The 22,258-nt window shown below is 47.8% G+C and overlaps 1 protein-coding gene across 1 annotated transcript in view; it reads right to left on the reverse strand.

The window, feature by feature from the left end:
- Window positions 1-11,788, reverse strand: part of rint1 (RAD50 interactor 1) — a 34,710-nt gene extending 22,922 nt beyond the window's left edge. Inside the window, exons 1-5 of the mRNA XM_079262878.1 lie at window positions 11,624-11,788; window positions 1,432-1,557; window positions 632-747; window positions 338-511; window positions 120-260 (exon numbers count right to left, since the gene is read on the reverse strand). Coding sequence (XP_079119004.1) covers window positions 120-260; window positions 338-511; window positions 632-747; window positions 1,432-1,557; window positions 11,624-11,785 — 719 coding nt within the window. The 5' untranslated portion in view covers window positions 11,786-11,788. The remainder of the gene's footprint in view (window positions 1-119; window positions 261-337; window positions 512-631; window positions 748-1,431; window positions 1,558-11,623) is intronic.
- Between the last annotated feature and the right edge of the window lie 10,470 nt (window positions 11,789-22,258).

The raw sequence follows: 22,258 nt of genomic DNA on the forward strand, positions 1-22,258 counted from the left end.
ATTTCCTTTCTTGTGATTTTGTCCAAATTCATCATAAAAACTTTTATTTCAGCCACACCTGACGTGAAAACATGAAAGCAGAACTCAGAGGGAAGCAAGGCGGTGTGGTGGAAGGATACGAGGTCTGCAGCGCCAGCAGCTGCGTCACCAGCACCTCCAGCTGGCCGTCCACGTCCTGGCTGCTGGCGGCGGGACTCAGCGGCTGAGAGGACGGAGAGATGACGGGCCAGTGGAGCTGAGTCAGGATCTTCTCAAAGTCACTGCAGGGGAACCGAAGGGCAACAATTAACTCTGTGGATGGAAAGAGGCGGGGCTTGGGAAGTGGGCGGAGCTGCACCTGCTCAGACGGTCCTTGATGATGTTGTGCCAGAAACAGAGAGTCTCTCTGAGGAAGTCCTGGAGGTGGGAACATCCGGACTGGCCCAGTCCAGAATCCAGCGCCGCCATGCTGTCCACGGCCCGGATGGCGTCCCAGACGCTGCTGATCATCAGACACTGCTGGATGGCAGCACTGTGCGCACACACACACACACACACCGTGTTGTCATGGTGACACAGCCAACAGGTGGCAGAAAGACCAGAGAAGGAAAGAACCCTGATACCAGGACCTGGTCCTGGTCTCAGCCGGCACCTGAGCTCCTCTATGTGATGAAGACACTGCAGGTACTTCATGTGTCTCTCGATGAAGTCCACCTGGCTGCAGGTCTGGCCGAGGTCCTCCATCCACAGCTCCGCCTCCTGGAGGTGCTACCAAACCAGATCAGACCAGATCAAACCAGATTAGATCAGACCAGATTAGACCAGATTAGATCAAACCGAATTAGATCAAACCAGATTAGATCAGACCAGATCGGATCGGATCAGACCAGATTAGACCAGATTAGATCGAACCGGACCAGATCAGACCAGACTGGATCAGACCAGATCAGACCGGATCAAACCAGATCAGACCAGATGAGACCAGATCGGATCAGACCCTCCAGTTATTTGTGCAGCAGCAGTAACTCCTGCAGGAGCACGGAGACCACGCCCCTACATGCACGGAGACCACGCCCCTACATGCACGGAGACCACGCCCATACGTGCAAGGAGACCACGCCCCCTATGTGCACACCTCCATCACACGCTCAGAAGATTTTAGTTACATCTGACATGAAGAGAAAGGTGCTGCTGGTATTGTAAATAGATCGGATGTGTTTTATTACTGTTTCAGTAATAATCAGAATAAATAAGTAGAACTAAACGTTGATGTTTTGTTGTTCAGTCCACAAAGTTTTTATTCAGTAATAAGTTTTTCTAACAAATAAATCTGTTGTCTCTAAGAAGGGCTCCAGGACTGTGAGATAAACGCGCTGCTGTTGAGGGGTCTGCAGCACCGCTCTGGGCGGCGTCACGCTGAACACGCCAACAGGAAGACGTGGCGGTGCCTACCTGCTGCAGCATGCCGGAGACGTGCTGCTCTCTCTGCAGCAGGACCTCCAGGGAACATCTGGCTTCATCTGCAGCCGACAGAGCTGCTGAAACTTTAGGTGGTCCAGAACTGGACACGGTCAGAACCTGAAAGACACGGAGGAGCCGGTCCAATGAAACCATCCAGAATGAGTCGGTTCTTTGTGTCGGATTTGTTTCTAACAACGTTTGAGAGAAAACATAAAAATAATGACTTTCACAGAGAAAGCAGCTCTGAAACTGTCCTCACAGTTTTCCTCTGTCTAACCTCAAACAGCAGACAAGGTTCTGGTTCTGTTAGGTCTCAGAGACGTCTGTTTGTGGGGATACCGTCTGGTCCAGTTGTTCAGCACTGGGACTGGTCATCGACTCCACATGTCCAGTTTAAACAGAACCTGCATCTGCGTGGTCAGACGTGCAGGAATGATCGTATCCGAGGATCATTCTGCCGTTTCTACGATGAGTTGTGCCTCCAGGTGTCAAAGATTGGCCAGAACACAGACGTTTGTTCCTGGCATCATGTGGGAGACACGGGGAGGAGGAGCTGTTCGCTGTTCTATACATGAGCAGCAGACGAGAGATGAGGAGGAGAGAGGAGAGAGGAGGAGGAGAGAGGAGAGATGAGGAGGAGAGATGATTAAGAAAAACGATGAGGAGAAATGAGTAGATATGAGAAGAGATGAGAGATGATTAAGAGATGATGAAGAAGGATGAGGAGAGATGAGGAGGAGATGAGGAGGAGAGACGATGATGAGAGATGATGATGAGGTGAGGAGGAGAGATGATGAGGAGGTGATGAGGAGGTGAGGAGGAGAGATGATGATGAGGTGAGGAGGAGAGATGATGAGGAGATGAGGAGGAGAGAAGATGATGAGGTGAGGAGGAGAGATGATGATGTGAGGAGGAGAAGATGATGAGGAGGTGAGGAGGAGAGATGATGAGGAGGTGAGGAGAGATGATGATGAGGTGAGGAGGAGAGATGATGAGGAGGTGAGGAGGAGAGATGATGAGGAGATGAGGAGGAGAGACGATGATGAGGTGAGGAGGAGAAGATGATGATGTGAGGAGGAGAAGATGATGAGGAGGTGAGGAGGAGAGATGATGATGAGGTGAGGAGGAGAGATGATGAGGAGGTGAGGAGAGATGATGATGAGGTGAGGAGGAGAGATGATGAGGAGGTGAGGAGGAGAGATGATGAGGAGAGATGATGATGAGGTGAGGAGGAGAGATGATGAGGAGGTGAGGAGGAGAGATGATGATGAGGTGAGGAGGAGAGATGATGATGAGGTGAGGAGGAGAGATGATGAGGAGAAGATGATGAGGAGAGATGATGAGGAGAAGATGATGATGAGGTGAGGAGAGATGATGAGGAGGTGAGGAGGAGAGATGATGAGGAGGTGAGGAGGAGAGATGATGAGGAGATGAGGAGGAGAGACGATGATGAGGTGAGGAGGAGAGATGATGATGAGGTGAGGAGGAGAGATGATGATGAGGTGAGGAGGAGAGATGATGATGAGGTGAGGAGGAGAGATGATGAGGAGGTGAGGAGGAGAGATGATGAGGAGATGAGGAGGAGAGACGATGATGAGGAGATGAGGAGGAGAGATGATGATGAGGTGAGGAGGAGAGATGATGATGAGGTGAGGAGGAGAGATGATGATGAGGTGAGGAGGAGAGATGATGATGAGGTGAGGAGGAGAGATGATGAGGAGGTGAGGAGGAGAGATGATGAGGAGATGAGGAGGAGAGACGATGATGAGGAGATGAGGAGGAGAGACGATGATGAGGTGAGGAGGAGAGATGATGATGAGGTGAGGAGGAGAGATGATGAGGAGATGAGGAGGAGAGACGATGATGAGGTGAGGAGGAGAGATGATGATGAGGTGAGGAGGAGAGATGATGAGGAGGTGAGGAGGAGAGATGATGATGAGGTGAGGAGGAGAGATGATGAGGAGGTGAGGAGGAGAGATGATGAGGAGATGAGGAGGAGAGAAGATGATGAGGTGAGGAGGAGAGATGATGATGAGGTGAGGAGGAGAGATGATGAGGAGATGAGGAGGAGAGACGATGATGAGGAGATGAGGAGGAGAGACGATGATGAGGTGAGGAGGAGAGATGATGAGGAGGTGAGGAGGAGAGATGATGAGGAGATGAGGAGGAGAGAAGATGAGGAGGTGAGGAGGAGAGATGATGATGAGGTGAGGAGGAGAGATGATGAGGAGAGATGATGATGAGGAGATGAGGAGGAGAGATGATGATGAGGTGAGGAGGAGAGATGATGAGGAGGTGAGGAGGAGAGATGATGATGAGGTGAGGAGGAGAGATGATGATGAGGTGAGGAGGAGAGATGATGATGAGGTGAGGAGGAGAGATGATGAGGAGGTGAGGAGGAGAGACGATGAGGAGAGATGATGAGGAGAGACGATGATGAGGTGAGGAGGAGAGATGATGATGAGGAGATGAGGAGGAGAGATGATGATGAGGTGAGGAGGAGAGATGATGATGAGGTGAGGAGGAGAGATGATGAGGAGAGATGATGATGAGGTGAGGAGAAGATGATGATGAGGTGAGGAGGAGAGATGATGATGAGGTGAGGAGGAGAGATGATGAGGAGGTGAGGAGGAGAGATGATGATGAGGTGAGGAGGAGAGATGATGAGGAGGTGAGGAGGAGAGATGATGAGGAGAGATGATGATGAGGTGAGGAGGAGAGATGATGATGAGGTGAGGAGGAGAGATGATGAGGAGGTGAGGAGGAGAGATGATGAGGAGAGATGATGAGGAGGTGAGGAGGAGAGATGATGAGGAGGTGAGGAGGAGAGATGATGAGGAGGTGAGGAGGAGAGATGATGAGGAGGTGAGGAGGAGAGATGATGATGAGGTGAGGAGGAGAGATGATGAGGAGGTGAGGAGGAGAGATGATGAGGAGGTGAGGAGGAGAGATGATGACGAGGTGAGGAGGAGAGATGATGAGGAGGTGAGGAGGAGAGATGATGAGGAGGTGAGGAGGAGAGATGATGAGGAGGTGAGGAGGAGAGATGATGAGGAGAGATGATGATGAGGTGAGGAGGAGAGATGATGAGAAGAGATGATGAGGAGGTGAGGAGGAGAGATGATGAGGAGGTGAGGAGGAGAGATGATGAGGAGGTGAGGAGGAGAGATGATGACGAGGTGAGGAGGAGAGATGATGAGGAGGTGAGGAGGAGAGATGATGAGGAGGTGAGGAGGAGAGATGATGAGGAGGTGAGGAGGAGAGATGATGAGGAGAGATGATGATGAGGTGAGGAGGAGAGATGATGAGGAGGTGAGGAGGAGAGATGATGAGGAGGTGAGGAGGAGAGATGATGAGGAGGTGAGGAGGAGAGATGATGAGGAGGTGAGGAGGAGAGACGATGATGAGGTGAGGAGGAGAGATGATGAGGAGAGATGATGAGGAGGTGAGGAGGAGAGATGATGAGGAGGTGAGGAGGAGAGATGATGAGGAGAGATGATGATGAGGTGAGGAGGAGAGATGATGAGGAGGTGAGGAGGAGAGATGATGAGGAGGTGAGGAGGAGAGACGATGATGAGGTGAGGAGGAGAGATGATGAGGAGGTGAGGAGGAGAGATGATGAGGAGAGACGATGATGAGGTGAGGAGGAGAGATGATGAGGAGAGACGATGATGAGGTGAGGAGGAGAGACGATGAGGAGGTGAGGAGGAGAGATGATGAGGAGGTGAGGAGGAGAGATGATGAGGAGGTGAGGAGGAGAGATGATGAGGAGGTGAGGAGGAGAGATGATGAGGAGGTGAGGAGGAGAGATGATGATGAGGTGAGGAGGAGAGATGATGAGGAGGTGAGGAGGAGAGACGATGATGAGGAGATGAGGAGGAGAGACGATGATGAGGTGAGGAGGAGAGATGATGATGAGGTGAGGAGGAGAGATGATGAGGAGGTGAGGAGGAGAGATGATGATGAGGTGAGGAGGAGAGATGATGAGGAGAGATGATGATGAGGAGATGAGGAGGAGAGATGATGATGAGGTGAGGAGGAGAGATGATGATGAGGAGAGACGATGATGAGGTGAGGAGGAGAGACGATGAGGAGGTGAGGAGGAGAGATGATGAGGAGGTGAGGAGGAGAGATGATGATGAGGTGAGGAGGAGAGATGATGATGAGGTGAGGAGGAGAGATGATGATGAGGTGAGGAGGAGAGACGATGAGGAGGTGAGGAGGAGAGACGATGAGGAGAGATGATGAGGAGAGACGATGATGAGGTGAGGAGGAGAGATGATGAGGAGGTGAGGAGGAGAGATGATGAGGAGGTGAGGAGGAGAGATGATGAGGAGGTGAGGAGGAGAGATGATGATGAGGTGAGGAGGAGAGACGATGAGGAGAGATGATGAGGAGGTGAGGAGGAGAGATGATGAGGAGGTGAGGAGGAGAGATGATGAGGAGGTGAGGAGGAGAGATGATGAGGAGGTGAGGAGGAGAGATGATGATGAGGTGAGGAGGAGAGATGATGATGAGGTGAGGAGGAGAGATGATGATGAGGTGAGGAGGAGAGACGATGAGGAGGTGAGGAGGAGAGACGATGAGGAGAGATGATGAGGAGAGACGATGATGAGGTGAGGAGGAGAGATGATGAGGAGGTGAGGAGGAGAGACGATGAGGAGAGATGATGATGAGGTGAGGAGGAGAGATGATGAGGAGAGATGATGAGGAGGTGAGGAGGAGAGATGATGAGGAGGTGAGGAGGAGAGATGATGAGGAGGTGAGGAGGAGAGATGATGATGAGGTGAGGAGGAGAGACGATGAGGAGAGATGATGAGGAGGTGAGGAGGAGAGATGATGAGGAGGTGAGGAGGAGAGATGATGAGGAGGTGAGGAGGAGAGATGATGAGGAGGTGAGGAGGAGAGATGATGATGAGGTGAGGAGGAGAGATGATGAGGAGGTGAGGAGGAGAGATGATGAGGAGGTGAGGAGGAGAGATGATGACGAGGTGAGGAGGAGAGATGATGAGGAGGTGAGGAGGAGAGATGATGAGGAGGTGAGGAGGAGAGATGATGAGGAGAGATGATGATGAGGTGAGGAGGAGAGATGATGAGGAGAGATGATGAGGAGGTGAGGAGGAGAGATGATGAGGAGGTGAGGAGGAGAGATGATGAGGAGGTGAGGAGGAGAGACGATGAGGAGGTGAGGAGGAGAGACGATGAGGAGGTGAGGAGGAGAGATGATGAGGAGGTGAGGAGGAGAGATGATGAGGAGGTGAGGAGGAGAGATGATGAGGAGGTGAGGAGGAGAGATGATGAGGAGGTGAGGAGGAGAGATGATGAGGAGAGATGATGATGAGGTGAGGAGGAGAGATGATGAGGAGATGAGGAGGAGAGATGATGATGAGGTGAGGAGGAGAGATGATGATGAGGTGAGGAGGAGAGATGATGATGAGGTGAGGAGGAGAGACGATGATGAGGTGAGGAGGAGAGATGATGAGGAGGTGAGGAGGAGAGATGATGATGAGGTGAGGAGGAGAGATGATGATGAGGTGAGGAGGAGAGATGATGAGGAGAAGATGATGATGAGGTGAGGAGGAGAGATGATGAGGAGGTGAGGAGGAGAGATGATGATGAGGTGAGGAGGAGAGATGAGGAGAGATGATGATGAGGTGAGGAGGAGAGATGATGAGGAGAGATGATGAGGAGGTGAGGAGGAGAGATGATGAGGAGAGATGATGAGGAGGTGAGGAGGAGAGATGATGAGGAGGTGAGGAGGAGAGATGATGATGAGGTGAGGAGGAGAGATGAGGAGAGAAGATGATGAGGTGAGGAGGAGAGATGATGAGGAGAGATGATGAGGAGAAGATGATGATGAGTTGAGGAGGAGAGATGATGAGGAGGTGAGGAGGAGAGATGATGATGAGGTGAGGAGGAGAGATGAGGAGAGAAGATGATGAGGTGAGGAGGAGAGATGATGAGGAGAGATGATGAGGAGGTGAGGAGGAGAGATGATGAGAAGATGATGATGAGGTGAGGAGGAGAGATGATGAGAAGATGATGATGAGGTGAGGAGGAGAGATGATGATGAGGTGAGGAGGAGAGATGATGATGAGGTGAGGAGGAGAGATGATGAGGAGGTGAGGAGGAGAGATGATGAGGAGAAGATGATGATGAGGTGAGGAGGAGAGATGATGAGGAGGTGAGGAGGAGAGATGATGAGGAGAGATGATGAGGAAGTGAGGAGGAGAGATGATGAGGAGAGATGATGAGGAGGTGAGGAGGAGAGATGATGAGGAGAGATGATGAGGAGAGATGATGAGGAGAAGATGATGATGAGGAGAAGATGATGAGGAGAAGATGATGATGAGGTGAGGAGGAGAGATGATGAGGGGAGATGATGAGGAGGTGAGGAGGAGAAGATGATGAGAAGATGATGATGAGGTGAGGAGGAGAGATGATGAGGAGGTGAGGAGGAGAGATGATGAGGAGAGATGATGAGGAGAAGATGATGATGAGGTGAGGAGGAGAGATGATGATGAGGTGAGGAGGAGAGATGATGATGAGGTGAGGAGGAGAGATGATGAGGAGGTGAGGAGGACAGATGATGATGAGGTGAGGAGGAGAGATGATGAGGAGGTGAGGAGGAGAGATGATGAGGAGAAGATGATGATGAGGTGAGGAGGAGAGATGATGAGGAGGTGAGGAGGAGAGATGATGAGGAGAGATGATGAGGAGGTGAGGAGGAGAGATGATGAGGAGAGATGATGAGGAGGTGAGGAGGAGAGATGATGATGAGGTGAGGAGGAGAGATGATGAGGAGGTGAGGAGAGATGATGATGAGGTGAGGAGGAGAGATGATGAGGAGGTGAGGAGGAGAGATGATGAGGAGAGATGATGATGAGGTGAGGAGGAGAGATGATGAGGAGGTGAGGAGGAGAGATGATGAGGAGAGATGATGATGAGGTGAGGAGGAGAGATGATGAGGAGAAGATGATGAGGAGAGATGATGAGGAGAAGATGATGATGAGGTGAGGAGAGATGATGAGGAGGTGAGGAGGAGAGATGATGAGGAGATGAGGAGGAGAGACGATGAGGAGATGAGGAGGAGAGATGATGAGGAGATGAGGAGGAGAGACGATGATGAGGTGAGGAGGAGAGATGATGAGAAGAGATGATGAGGAGATGAGGAGGAGAGATGATGAGGAGATGAGGAGGAGAGATGATGAGGAGATGAGGAGGAGAGACGATGATGAGGTGAGGAGGAGAGATGATGATGAGGTGAGGAGGAGAGATGATGATGAGGTGAGGAGGAGAGATGATGAGGAGGTGAGGAGGAGAGATGATGAGGAGATGAGGAGGAGAGACGATGATGAGGTGAGGAGGAGAGACGATGAGGAGGTGAGGAGGAGAGACGATGATGAGGAGATGAGGAGGAGAGACGATGATGAGGTGAGGAGGAGAGATGATGAGGAGGTGAGGAGGAGAGATGATGAGGAGGTGAGGAGGAGAGATGATGAGGAGATGAGGAGGAGAGACGATGATGAGGTGAGGAGGAGAGATGATGATGAGGTGAGGAGGAGAGACGATGAGGAGAGATGATGAGGAGAGACGATGATGAGGTGAGGAGGAGAGATGATGAGGAGGTGAGGAGGAGAGATGATGATGAGGTGAGGAGGAGAGATGATGATGAGGTGAGGAGGAGAGATGATGAGGAGAGATGATGATGAGGTGAGGAGGAGAGATGATGAGAGATGATGATGAGGTGAGGAGGAGAGATGATGATGAGGTGAGGAGGAGAGACGATGAGGAGAGATGATGAGGAGAGACGATGATGAGGTGAGGAGGAGAGATGATGAGGAGGTGAGGAGGAGAGATGATGATGAGGTGAGGAGGAGAGATGATGAGGAGGTGAGGAGGAGAGATGATGAGGAGAGATGATGATGAGGTGAGGAGGAGAGATGATGAGGAGAGATGATGAGGAGGTGAGGAGGAGAGATGATGAGGAGGTGAGGAGGAGAGATGATGAGGAGGTGAGGAGGAGAGATGATGAGGAGGTGAGGAGGAGAGATGATGAGGAGGTGAGGAGGAGAGATGATGAGGAGGTGAGGAGGAGAGATGATGAGGAGGTGAGGAGGAGAGATGATGATGAGGTGAGGAGGAGAGATGATGATGAGGTGAGGAGGAGAGATGATGAGGAGGTGAGGAGGAGAGATGATGAGGAGGTGAGGAGGAGAGATGATGATGAGGTGAGGAGGAGAGATGATGAGGAGGTGAGGAGGAGAGATGATGAGGAGGTGAGGAGGAGAGATGATGATGAGGTGAGGAGGAGAGATGATGAGGAGAGATGATGATGAGGTGAGGAGGAGAGATGATGAGGAGAAGATGATGAGGAGAGATGATGAGGAGAAGATGATGATGAGGTGAGGAGAGATGATGAGGAGGTGAGGAGGAGAGATGATGAGGAGGTGAGGAGGAGAGATGATGAGGAGGTGAGGAGGAGAGATGATGATGAGGTGAGGAGGAGAGATGATGAGGAGGTGAGGAGGAGAGATGATGAGGAGGTGAGGAGGAGAGATGATGAGGAGAGATGATGATGAGGTGAGGAGGAGAGATGATGAGGAGAGATGATGAGGAGGTGAGGAGGAGAGATGATGAGGAGGTGAGGAGGAGAGATGATGAGGAGGTGAGGAGGAGAGATGATGAGGAGAAGATGATGATGAGGTGAGGAGGAGAGATGATGAGGAGGTGAGGAGGAGAGATGATGAGGAGAGATGATGAGGAGGTGAGGAGGAGAGATGATGATGAGGTGAGGAGGAGAGATGATGATGAGGTGAGGAGGAGAGACGATGATGAGGTGAGGAGGAGAGATGATGAGGAGAAGATGATGATGAGGTGAGGAGGAGAGATGATGAGGAGGTGAGGAGGAGAGATGATGAGGAGAGATGATGAGGAGGTGAGGAGGAGAGATGATGAGGGGAGATGATGAGGAGGTGAGGAGGAGAAGATGATGAGAAGATGATGATGAGGTGAGGAGGAGAGATGATGAGGAGGTGAGGAGGACAGATGATGATGAGGTGAGGAGGAGAGATGATGAGGAGGTGAGGAGGAGAGATGATGAGGAGAAGATGATGATGAGGTGAGGAGGAGAGATGATGAGGAGGTGAGGAGGAGAGATGATGAGGAGAGATGATGAGGAAGTGAGGAGAGATGATGAGGAGAGATGATGAGGAGGTGAGGAGGAGAGATGATGAGGAGAGATGATGAGGAGAGATGATGAGGAGAAGATGATGATGAGGAGAAGATGAGGAGGAGGAGAGATGATGAGGAGAAGATGATGATGAGGAGAAGATGAGGAGGAGGAGAGATGATGATGAGATGAGGAGGAGAGATGATGATGAGAGATGATGAGGAGAAGATGATGATGAGAGATGATGAGGAGAAGATGATGATGAGAGATGATGAGGAGAGATGATGAGGAGAAGATGATGAGGAGGTGAGGAGGAGAGATGATGAGGAGAGATGATGAGGAGAAGATGATGATGAGGAGAAGATGAGGAGGAGGAGAGATGATGATGAGGTGAGGAGGAGAGATGATGATGAGAGATGATGAGGAGAAGATGATGAGGAGGAGAGATGATGAGAGATGATGAGAAGATGAAGAGATGATGATGTGGAGATTTGTGATTTCAGCTTTTCAGGCTTTTCAGCTGGTTAAACGTTTGGTGTCTGAGCTGGTTTGTTAACATCTCCATGTTGTTTCATCTTTCTGTTTACATGATGAGGAACAAACATCCTCCTACAGGTGGGTCACCCCCTGCAGCGGTTAGGAGGCCCTCTGCAGGCTGGACCCCCCCTCTCCCCTCTCATGCTCCACTTGCTGTGTAGATACTGGTGTTGTTCCACGTTGTGGTCAACTGGAATCTGATGATTATTAGCTCCACCAGGGAGGTTCTGATTTTACCACAGTTTATCTGGTTGTGTTCAAGATAAGTGAAAAAGTTTAGGACAGATTTTCATGAAATGTTCAGGACTTGTTGAAACCACCTCATGTTACCTGCTCCTCCATGTTCTCCTGTCAGAGGGAGGTTACCTGCTCCTCCATGTTCTCCTGTCAGAGGGAGGTTACCTGCTCCTCCATGTTCTCCTGTCAGAGGGAGGTTACCTGCTCCTCCATGTTCTCCTGTCAGAGGGAGGTTACCTGCTCCTCCAGAGCCATGTTCTCCTCCGTCAGTCTGTCCAGCAGCTCCACAACCTTCTTCGCAGATTTCCAGTCATTTCCGACCTCTTTGTCCAGGAAATCCGCTCCGTAATCCCGCGGTGTCCCTGAATCATCACACATATCATCCTTCTCTCCAGACATGTTTCTGCTTCTGCCGTAAACGTTGACAGCTGATTCTTCTTCTTCGTGTCCAGGGCAGACAGTCTGTCTCCTTACCGCCACCTGGTGGAGGCGGAGTAGCACTTCTACTCAGCGTGACGACCCGAGAGGGGATGAAGAATGGAGAAAGACAAGTTTGTTTTTCTTTTTTTCTAAGTTTTTATTTTTTCATTGTGCATATGGACCAAACATTACAAATGAGAACAAAATGCTTAAAACACTGGACACAGTCAGAGAGAGAGAAGAGACAAAAAGCAAAACATGATAAAAGCAACTGCTGGGGGAAAAGGTTCATTAAAACTATACATACATCAAATATAACAAAATAATGAATAAAATTTGGTAAGATTTATAGAGTAAAATTATGAAAATATAATAAAAAATGGCTCATAATTATGTTTGACCTGATACTCTCAAACATGTTCAGATCTTCAAAAGCCAGAAGGAGAGATCCAACTCATTTCATGTTATCAGTTTCATAGATGTAAAAGATTTGTTCATGAGGTCATTTATAAACACAAAGTCACATTTACTATCATGCACACAGTTATCTCTGTTGAGAAGGGCCTGTAATGTTTTGGATGATTACCAGTCTTGTAAACCTTCCTAAAAAAACATGAACACAAAGGAAAAGTATGTGATGAGTTTTTTTTTAGTGTCAGTGTGACAGAAACTACAGTTGATGTTAAATCAACTCAGCAGCTTACTGGATAGATAGGTGTTTTCAGTATGTCAGAATGAACTTCTGTCTTGGGGATTACAGGGTAGATTTGGTTCTCCATGTCACAACTTTTTCAGATAAAGGATGATGAAGTTTCAGTTAGAGTGTATCCATGTAGAAGTTCGTTCAAGTGATTACAGATAGTCTATTTGGAGTGCTAAAACCTGATGGTTAAATGGAAGCGCTGGTAGTTTGGATCGTTTGTACGGCCTGCTGACTCCAAATATCATTTGTTTAACAGCAGATGGGATTTCTCTGATCATTTTATCAAACTGAGTTAGTGTACAGAAGATACCATATTTGTCAATGAAGAGATCATTGGAGAGCCAGAGTCCCTCCATCATCAGGTGTGCTGTAGACCACACGCCTTTATCCATCCAATGCTGACGAAAGATTTTCTATCTTGTAACACATATGTTAATCCAGATCGGGGAGAAAAGAAGACAGTTTGACTGGTATTTGTTTGGTTTAAAAGCTCCATACAACCCAGTTTCTTACTGGGACCTCTGGGGAGGCGGTGCCACATTCTGTTTCTCCCCATCACAACAGATTTTTACCATTTCAATTTTAATATTGCAGCAAACATTAAAAATCAGCAGCCTGTAACCCTCCGTCATCAGTTCAGAATTTGTAATATAATGATGTTTCCCCACCCCTACTATATATCATATTGTAGGTGGGTCTACCTGTAAAGTCTATTCCCAACCCCTCCCTCACATTCATTACTGTCACTTGAGATGTCACCTGAGCTGCTAACAGAGGCCTGCATCAGTGTGTCTTCTCCTTCTGTCGCTCACACACATGACAATCATCATTCTTTAGATGTGTCATCATGTCAGTCTGTGCACAGACCCTACCTCACACTCATTAAGGCCTTTACTTTCACCACCGTTTTTACAAAATGGCTGCCACACTGGGGAAATAATGGGGCAGTAGTTTCAGAAATTTCCTAGTTATCACATGAGTCAGATTGTTACAGTCTTCATCACATTGTAGGAGGCTAGCGTTGGATTTTCATGTTGCTTGTTTCCAGGGATCTGCTAACGGTGCAGGAAATATGGCAAAGTGGTATTTGGAGAAGGGCCTACAAGTCTGCTGTGGAATCCATCCGTCCATTACGATATTGTAGTCTCTTCCTAAAATTATGTTGTCTGGATTGTATGTTTCCACAAGATGCGAGGCCTGAGAAGGGTTTTGTTTTGGATTGTGTTGCAGTACCCATAAAGATTCCCCAGCATTACTAAGACTTTGTCTTCATGTATCACACGTAAGCTCCAACAGCCATTGTCACTTATTTTGGTAACAATTTTTTCAGCAAAGCTGTTGAACAAGATTTCCAGTCCTACAGATTCTGATGTTCAATCTTATTTCCTCTCCACAGCAGAGCTGTCCGTGATCAGTCAAGATGATGGTTGAGCACTCTCCTGTGTCCACAACACAGGACATTAAAACCAGATTCAGCATCTCCACGTTCAGAGATTGTTGTCACTGCATAGATTTTAGTTGGGACATCCCTGCCAAAACCTGTCAGCTCCTAAGTTGTCAATAACATTTTCCATTCCATAAACAGCTGAGAGATCTGTGCTCTAGCAGCGCAGCCACCCTACAACCCATTTCTGTTGATAGGATGTACTGCTATTTTATAGTTTCAAACATCATCTACTCTACTGTTTCTCAAATGGGGGTACGCATATCCCTGGGGGTACATCAACGCATTCCGAGGGTACGTGATATTCTTTGAAAACATATATCATCTTATGTTTTATTTAAAGCACCCTTGAATTCAATAATATAAATATAATTTATAAAAATACTTAATATATTTCAATAAATGTAAGTGTACTAAAAATTCAGTGTAAACCGAATTTACACTATTTCATTCCTCCCAAAATCCCACATTTCGACGTGAAGACGTGCCACCTGTTAGGAGCGAGATTATATCTGTCAGTCACTGTCGCCTTGACAACGCAAACAGTGTAGTCCTGGTTGAAGTGTAGTAGGGATGTGGAAAACAGTAGCCATTGTTTTGCATGGGTAAAGTTGAATAAACCAAACACACATGATGAAATGCTGTATTTCATGTGTTTTCTTGACCAAAAATACTTTGCAGTGGTTAAGGAGTACTTGACTGAAAAAATTGTTTTACAAATGGCACTGTGTTGCAAAAAGGTTGAGAACTGCACTCTCAACCCCAACTGGACCGCACAGCGAGGCACCAAGGTGGGGGATGGAATGGCTTTGTAGGCAAGTCTCTGTGGTGAAAACCAATTATCACCAGCATTGTTTCCTCTGGTAGAAAGTCTTTGTGTTTAAGGACTCTATGAAACACATTCTTTGGACCTGCGTGATTTTAATGTCCTGCCAAAGTGAGGAAAGGAACTGGATTGGGTATCTACTGCTCACTGGTGTTTTGGTACAGCTCGCTTAGTACCTTGCTGTGTTAGTGGCTGCCAGGGATATAAATGGCAACAAGCAATATTGCCATAAATTCCCTGGAAACTGACCATAAGCTCCACCAGCAGCAAGTATCAGACAATAACTACCTGCCAGAGTGTTATCTAGTTGGGCTAAATGGTCTGGTCTGGGATCTTCTTGGTGAGTCATGTTTCCAAAAACCAAAACCATAGCATTCTCATTTCAAGTCTTCAGATGTCGCCCATCTTGTTATTACATACTGACTAGTACCTCCACCATGGCCAAGATGCAGCTGGGGGGTGGTGAGGAGTAAGTTTCTGTAACAGGCTGCATAGCTCCTCAACATGTGCAGGGTTACCTTCATAGATGTGGTTCTTCAGGTGGTGAACAGGAACTCACAAGGCAGATAGACATGATATTTGGAAACAAAGACATTGTGCCTCAGATAAACAGAGAGAAGCTGCTGTGTACATCCACACTGTCATCATTATGATTTTGAGCAATGGATGCCAACATTGAAAAGAGAGGCGGAGCCAGAGCAGTGTGAGTAAGAGAAGGAGGATGACGAAGGCCACGGACTGTAATTTCTCATGAGATTTGAGCCACTTCGGTTGACCATGTGGTCATCACTGAGGGAGGATGGGCAAAGGGTGCAGCCAATTACGAGCATGCTCGCTGTAGCATCCATCATCTGTGCTATCCAAAATGAAAGAAGGGGTAAGAATTCTACTCTCACTAGAAAATTGCAGTAATTCAAATTAACACAGTACTCAGTGAATACAGTACAGCCTGGCTGGCTGTAAAAGTAAAGTTTTACCATTTGTATGTCAGAATTGAATGATTGACCACACAAGGATGGTCGAGAACATATTCTGTCTCCAGAGCAGGAAACTGAAATCATAAACATGGTCCCTGAAAATAATGCAGCCACACTAGAGTAAATACAAAGAAAAATAACAGAGATAACAAGATATTTCAAAATACTGATAGAAAAAGCTTATCAACACTGTACAATGATTTAATAATCTGGGAATGAAGCAGGTCTATATGGCACCATGTCAGTGCAGTTCAGAAAGAGTCAAAGAATTGCAACAAAACATTGGCAGGTAAGTCCTAACAATCCCTCAGTTGATGCATACTTTCAACAGTTATTCATGTTTCAGTACATGTCTATATCTGATGTGGTCATATGTTTTGGAGAGTCCTTGAGCTGGAGGTGACTGCAGTGGAGCACCAGTTCATCTTCATTGATAAGGTTGGATTCAACCTCACAAAAGAAACAAATATGGGGAAGGAATGTCCTTGGCTGTTTATTGTTTTTGTGGGAAAAATATAATATATTTTTCACTGTGTATTTCTTATTCTGCCTTATTCTGAGTATAAAAACAATATACTAAAACATTTCACAACAACCTTCCACTCCTACTCTCAGCGAAGGCAGATGCTTCTATCTGCGCTCCTGTTTCCTCCCTATTCCTCCCACTCTGCCCTGCGACTTTGTCCTGTCTGACTCTGAGCCTCTTTTTACATCTCTTTACTTCCACTCAAACTACATCATGGATTTGATCGGCTGGTCTCTCAACGCAATTGATCAAATTTTCTCAACCCGAAGATCGGGCAGAGGGGAGCCTGCATGTCCTGAGGGGACGCTTCCGGCTGGATACGTCCAGGACTCATGGGCCAGATGTTTACATCTTTGGATGACTGGTGATCGGGATTCTGCTGATTGGCGCTGGTGGAGTCCTGATCAACAACTGGCAGGCTGCCAGAATTCTGCAACGGTATGTGCCGAGCTAGCAGTGCACAGACTCTTGCGTTGACCGGACTCGACCGTAAGCAGGATGCCAGTCTGGTCCAAACTGGACATCTGGCCGCGGTCCCAGAGCTGGTCAGCAAAATCGATAACAACATGGAGAAAATGTCTGCTAGAATCGGTGGAAATTGACCCCCCCCCCACACACACACACACACACTTAAACACAATGTAACTCCAAGTCAACCACACTTCTGTGAAATGGAACTGTCCACTTAGGAAGCAACACTGATTGACAATCAGTTTCACATGCTGTTGTGCAAATGGAATAGACAACAGGTGGAAATTATAGGCAATTGGCAAGACACCACAGACCACTTCTCAGTTCCGATGCTTTCTGGCTGATGTTTTGGTCACTTTTGAATGCTGGCAGTGCTTTCACTCTAGTGGTAGCATGAGACGGAGTCTACAACCCACACAAGTAGCTCAGGTAGTGCAGCTCATCCAGGATGGCACATCAATGCCAGCTGTGGCAAGAAGGTTTGCTGTGTCTGTCAGCGTAGTGTCCAGAGCATGGAGGCGCTACCAGGAGACAGGCCAGTACATCAGGAGACGTGGAAGAGGCCGTGGTAGAGCAACAACCCAGCAGCAGGACCGCTACCTCCTTCTTTGTGCAAGGAGGAACAGGGGGAGCACTGCCAGAGCCCTGCAGAATGAGCTCCAGCAGGACACAAATGTGCATGTGTCTGCTCCAACAGTCAGAAACAGACTCCATGAGGGTGGTATGAGGGCCCGACATCCACAGGTGGGGGTTGTGCTTACAGCCCAACACCGTGCAGGACGTTTGGCATTTGCCAGAGAACACCAAGATTGGTAAATTCTCCACTGGCGCCCTGAGCTCTTCACAGATGGAAGCAGGTTCACACTGAGCACATGTGACAGACGTGACAGAGTCTGGAGACGCCGTGGAGAACGTTCTGCTGCCTGCAACATCCTCCAGCAGGACCGTTTTGGCAGTGGGTCAGTCATGGTGTGGGGTGGCATTTCTTTGGAGGGCCGCACAGCCCTCCATGTGCTCGCCAGAGGTAGCCTGACTGCCATTAGGTACCGAGATGAGATCCTCAAACCCCTTGTGGGACCATATGCTGGTCCCGTTGGCCCTGGGTTCCTCCTAATGCAAGACAATGCTAGACCTCATGTGGCTGGAGTGTGTCAGCAGTTCCTGCAACACCAAGACATTGATGTTATGGACTGGCCTGCCCGTTCCCCAGACCTGGATCCAGTTGAGCACATCTGGGACATCATGTCTCGCTCCATCCACCAACGCCAAGTTGCACCACAGACTGTCCAGGACTTGGCGGAGGTCTGGGAGGAGATCCCTCAGGAGAACATCCACCGCCTCATCAGGAGCATGCCCAGGCGTTGTAGGGAGGTCATACAGGCACTCAGAGGACACACACACACTACTGAGCCTCATTTTGACTTGTTTAAAGGACATTACATCAAAGTTGGATCAGCCTGTAGTGTGTTTTTCCATTTTCATTTGGAGTAAAACTCCAAATCCAGACCTCCATGGGTTGATACATTAGATTTTTATTGATAATTTTTGTGGATTTTGTTATGCTGACGTCAGGTGCGTGGAATTCACCTGCGGACTCAGCTCGGAGTTACAACCAAGACTTTATTTGTTGTGGACCACCAAAACCTACGCCTTATGAGAGAGAGTGTGCGTGTGGATCCAGGGTGGCAAGCAAGACGGGACGAGTGACCCCACTGGAGGACAAGGGAACAGACTGCATCTGGAACAAATAGACGGTTAGGAGGTCTTGCAATACGTCATTTACCAGGGCCTGAAACACTGCAGGAGCATTACATAAGCCGAACGGCATAACCTGGTGCTCAAAATGGCCAAGGGGAGTCTGAAACGCTGTTTTCCATTCATCTCCCTCCTTTATTCTGACCAAGTGGTATGCGTTGCGAAGGTCAAGCTTGGTGAAAATAGTGGAGCCATGAAGGGAATTGAAAACTGACTCTAGTAAGGGTAAAAGGGTACTTGTTTTTAACTGTGATGGCACTTAATCCCCGGTAGTCAATGCAGGGCCTAAGTGAGCCATCCTTCTTGGAGACAAAGAAGAAACCAGCTCCTAGGGGTGAAGATGAGGGCCTGATCAATCCAGCAGCTAGAGAATCTGAGATGTACCTTTCCATGGCCTCCGTCTCAGGTCGGGATATGTTGTAAAGTCGGCTGGTAGGTAGTTGGGCACCTGGGAGCAAATCAATGGCGTAATCATAAGGTCGATGAGGTGGCAGCACTAAGGCTTTATCTTTGCTGAAAACTCCCATTAGGTTGTGATATACTGTAAGGACTGCAGACAGTTCTGGGGAAGAGGGTTGATGACCAGAAACCGATGAGGTTGAGGGAAAAGCCGACTGAAGACAGGTGGCATGACAAAAGATGCTCCAATTAATAATTCTCCCAGTACGCCAATCCAGGTGCGGGTTGTGTAACGACAGCCAGGGGTGACCCAAGACCAGTGGAGACTTGGGTGAGTCAACAATGAAGAAATGAATGAATTCTTGGTGGTTAGCAGAGACGAGAAGTCTTACGGGGATGGACTGTCGGGTTATGGAGTAAAGATGGCTGCCATCCAGAGCCTGTGCAGACATGGGGGAAGAAAGAGGCTCCAAACTTAACCCAAGAGTGGTGGCCAAAGTCTTGTCCAAAAAATTGGTCTCAGCTCCGGAATCAACTAAAGCCTCAACAGAATGGGGGGGTCCTATCTACAAACAGGGTTGCAGGGATAAGGGTCTTGGTGTGGGGGATTTCATTGGAAGATGTGGTCATCAGTACTCCCACCACTACTGACGACCCTGGTCTTTTGCCCGGTTGGGACAGAGAGATATCCTATGTCCGGATCTCCCGCAGTAGTAGCAATCACCTGTGTCCCTTCTCCTCTGCCGCTCCTCTGGGGAGAGGTGAGCCCTGCCCAGTTGCTTGGGTTCCTTCATTGGTGTAGTTGTGTGAGGCAGAGGGGAATTAGTTGCTCGAGAGGGAATCCCAGAGTATCGGCTGGGTCTGGATCGCTGTTCCCTGTCCCTCTCCCGTAGCCGGTTATCTATTCGTATGGCGAGAGAAACTAGTTCATCCAGAGAGCCAGGTGTGTCGCGGGTTGCCAACTCGTCCTTAATCCGACTGCTTAAACCATTGCCGAAGATATCTTGGAGTGCCTCGTTGTTCCAGCCTGAATCAGCAGCTGCTGTCCTAAAATCAATCGCATGGTCGGCTACACACAGATCTCCCTGACGAAGATTAAGGAGACACTTGACTGACTCTCCACCCCTTACTGGGTGATCAAAGACTCTTTTCATCTCCTCGACAAATGAGGAATAGGATGAGTGTCTAAAACCCTGGTGTTCATACGCCGCCTCAGCCCACGCCAGTGCCTTTCCCTCCAGGAGTCCAATAACATATGAAACCTTGGATCTATCATTAGCATAGGTAAGTGGCTTCTGTTCGAATATGATGGAGCATTGGAGGAGGAATCCTCTACATTTTCCCAAATCCCCAGCGTAAGGCTTGGGATCCGGGATGTGTGTCTCTCTTACTGTGACTGCTTGATCGGGTTGAAGTGCGGGTGCATCGGGAACCGGCTGCTGGGGAGGTGCAGGAGGGGCCAATCCAGCGATATGTGTAGTAAGTTGGGCAAGCTGTGAGAGTATATTGTGGTAATTCTGATCCAGAGTCAAGATAATTTGCTCATGTCGAGCGAGACGAGCATTCTGACCTGAGAGGGCTTGTTGGAGTCGGTCCGAGGTGACTTCCGGGTTTGAGTCCGCTGAATCCATTTGTGGCCAGTCGGAGTAACAACCAAGACTTTATTTGTTCCTTTCTGAATTCGGATAATTTCCAAGGTAGATGCGGAAGACAGGTTAGCAGGCAGGCAGACAAGCGGGGAGGCAAACCGACAGACTGAGAAGCGAGCAGGCGGGCGGGCAGGCAGGCAGACAAGCAGGATCTCTGACGGGGAAGAACACAGGTTATAGATCTGTAAGTTACACAGAGAAGAATCTTTGAGGCCTTGAGTTGTACCGCATGGCATTCAACACTTTGGCGATGAACAGCAGGCTGAGCCGGTCTTAAATAGTGCTGTTGCTGATTGCCCAGATGAAGATCAGGTGCTGATCCAGGTGCCAGGATGCTGGACACGCCCACCAGGGAACAGGATCACAACAGATTTGTTGTCAGCACATTCAACTATGGACAGAACCAAGTATTTAATGAAAATATTTCATTCATTCAGATCTACAACATATTACTTTAGTGTTCCCTTTATTTATTTATCTGTGTATATTTTTTTGAGGTGTATATATATATATATATATATATACATATATATATATATATATATATATGTGTGTGTATGTATATGTATATATAATGGATTTTTATTATTTTCACAGTTTTCATCATATTATTTGACACTAATTTTTAGGCTGTTATCTATTGGTCTACGTTTAAAGTAGCGCTATTATCGATATTTCAGGCTAATATTTTTTTAATATGCAAGACCAGAAAGGCAAGACATAATCAAGTTTTTTTTCATAAACACTTTTATTTATATTATATTGATCCTCTCTGATCAACCTTTGCTGAAACAAGCATAAAGAAAATGCTCCACCCTAAGCCCCGCTTTACCTGCTGAGGGCTGCGTCAGATTGGTCAACTGGTAGGACTATTTGTCAAGCATACACATCAGCTGTTTTTTTCGTAGAAACACAAGCAGAAATGGTAAACAAACCAAAGCAGTTACTTTGGAAAGAAAGTCAACGCCAAACATACAGCTGTACCCCAAAAACAAAGGTGAAGAACTCAGCAACAAGCAGCAGGACGTATCTTGTAAATGCTGACTTTCCAAAATAACGTTATTTGTCATATTTTACTCACTTTTTATAATTGTAAATGTCCCTATTAATAGATGTACATGTGGCAATGCCAACTACACCTATTGTTTCACATAGTTTATCACTGGGATGTTTTTAGCGTGGTCATTGTTTATCCAGCAGTCTGCAGTGAAGTGATGGTCACAAGTAAAAATGTTGTAACGCTGTGGCTAGCTCCTAAAAACAAGCTCTATCCATTACTGTCTAGCCATTGTTTCGTTGGAAAATCTGAACAGATGTAGCCTCCCTCACAGCTGAAGAAGCATTTCTTGTCCAACGTTAGTGCTGAAAACGTCCTGGTGTCCACCAAAGTTTTAGCCTCTACCACCTTACACTGCGCGGTGAAGGTGGGCAAGGCTTTCTTTTCCTGAATATGCACAACCTGATTGGATGATCAATTACTGAGTTTCCCTGCCAGGATGTCACTAAAATCTCGAGTAGAAAAAAATTCCTACAACCAGTCGTTTTCTGCGCCATGGAAACTGAGTTTTATGGGAACGTGATGTAAAACTCAAACATGAGTTCTCTTGCATGATGATTATTCAACACTATAAAACTGTAGAAAGCTCAGAAAACTCTAAATAGCACCATAGAGCCCTGTTAAACAAAACAGGAAAACTGAAAC

The sequence above is a fragment of the Telmatherina bonti genome (genome assembly GCF_933228915.1).
Source record: "Telmatherina bonti genome assembly, chromosome: 23".
In the NCBI taxonomy this organism is placed as follows: Eukaryota; Metazoa; Chordata; class Actinopteri; order Atheriniformes; family Telmatherinidae; genus Telmatherina; species Telmatherina bonti.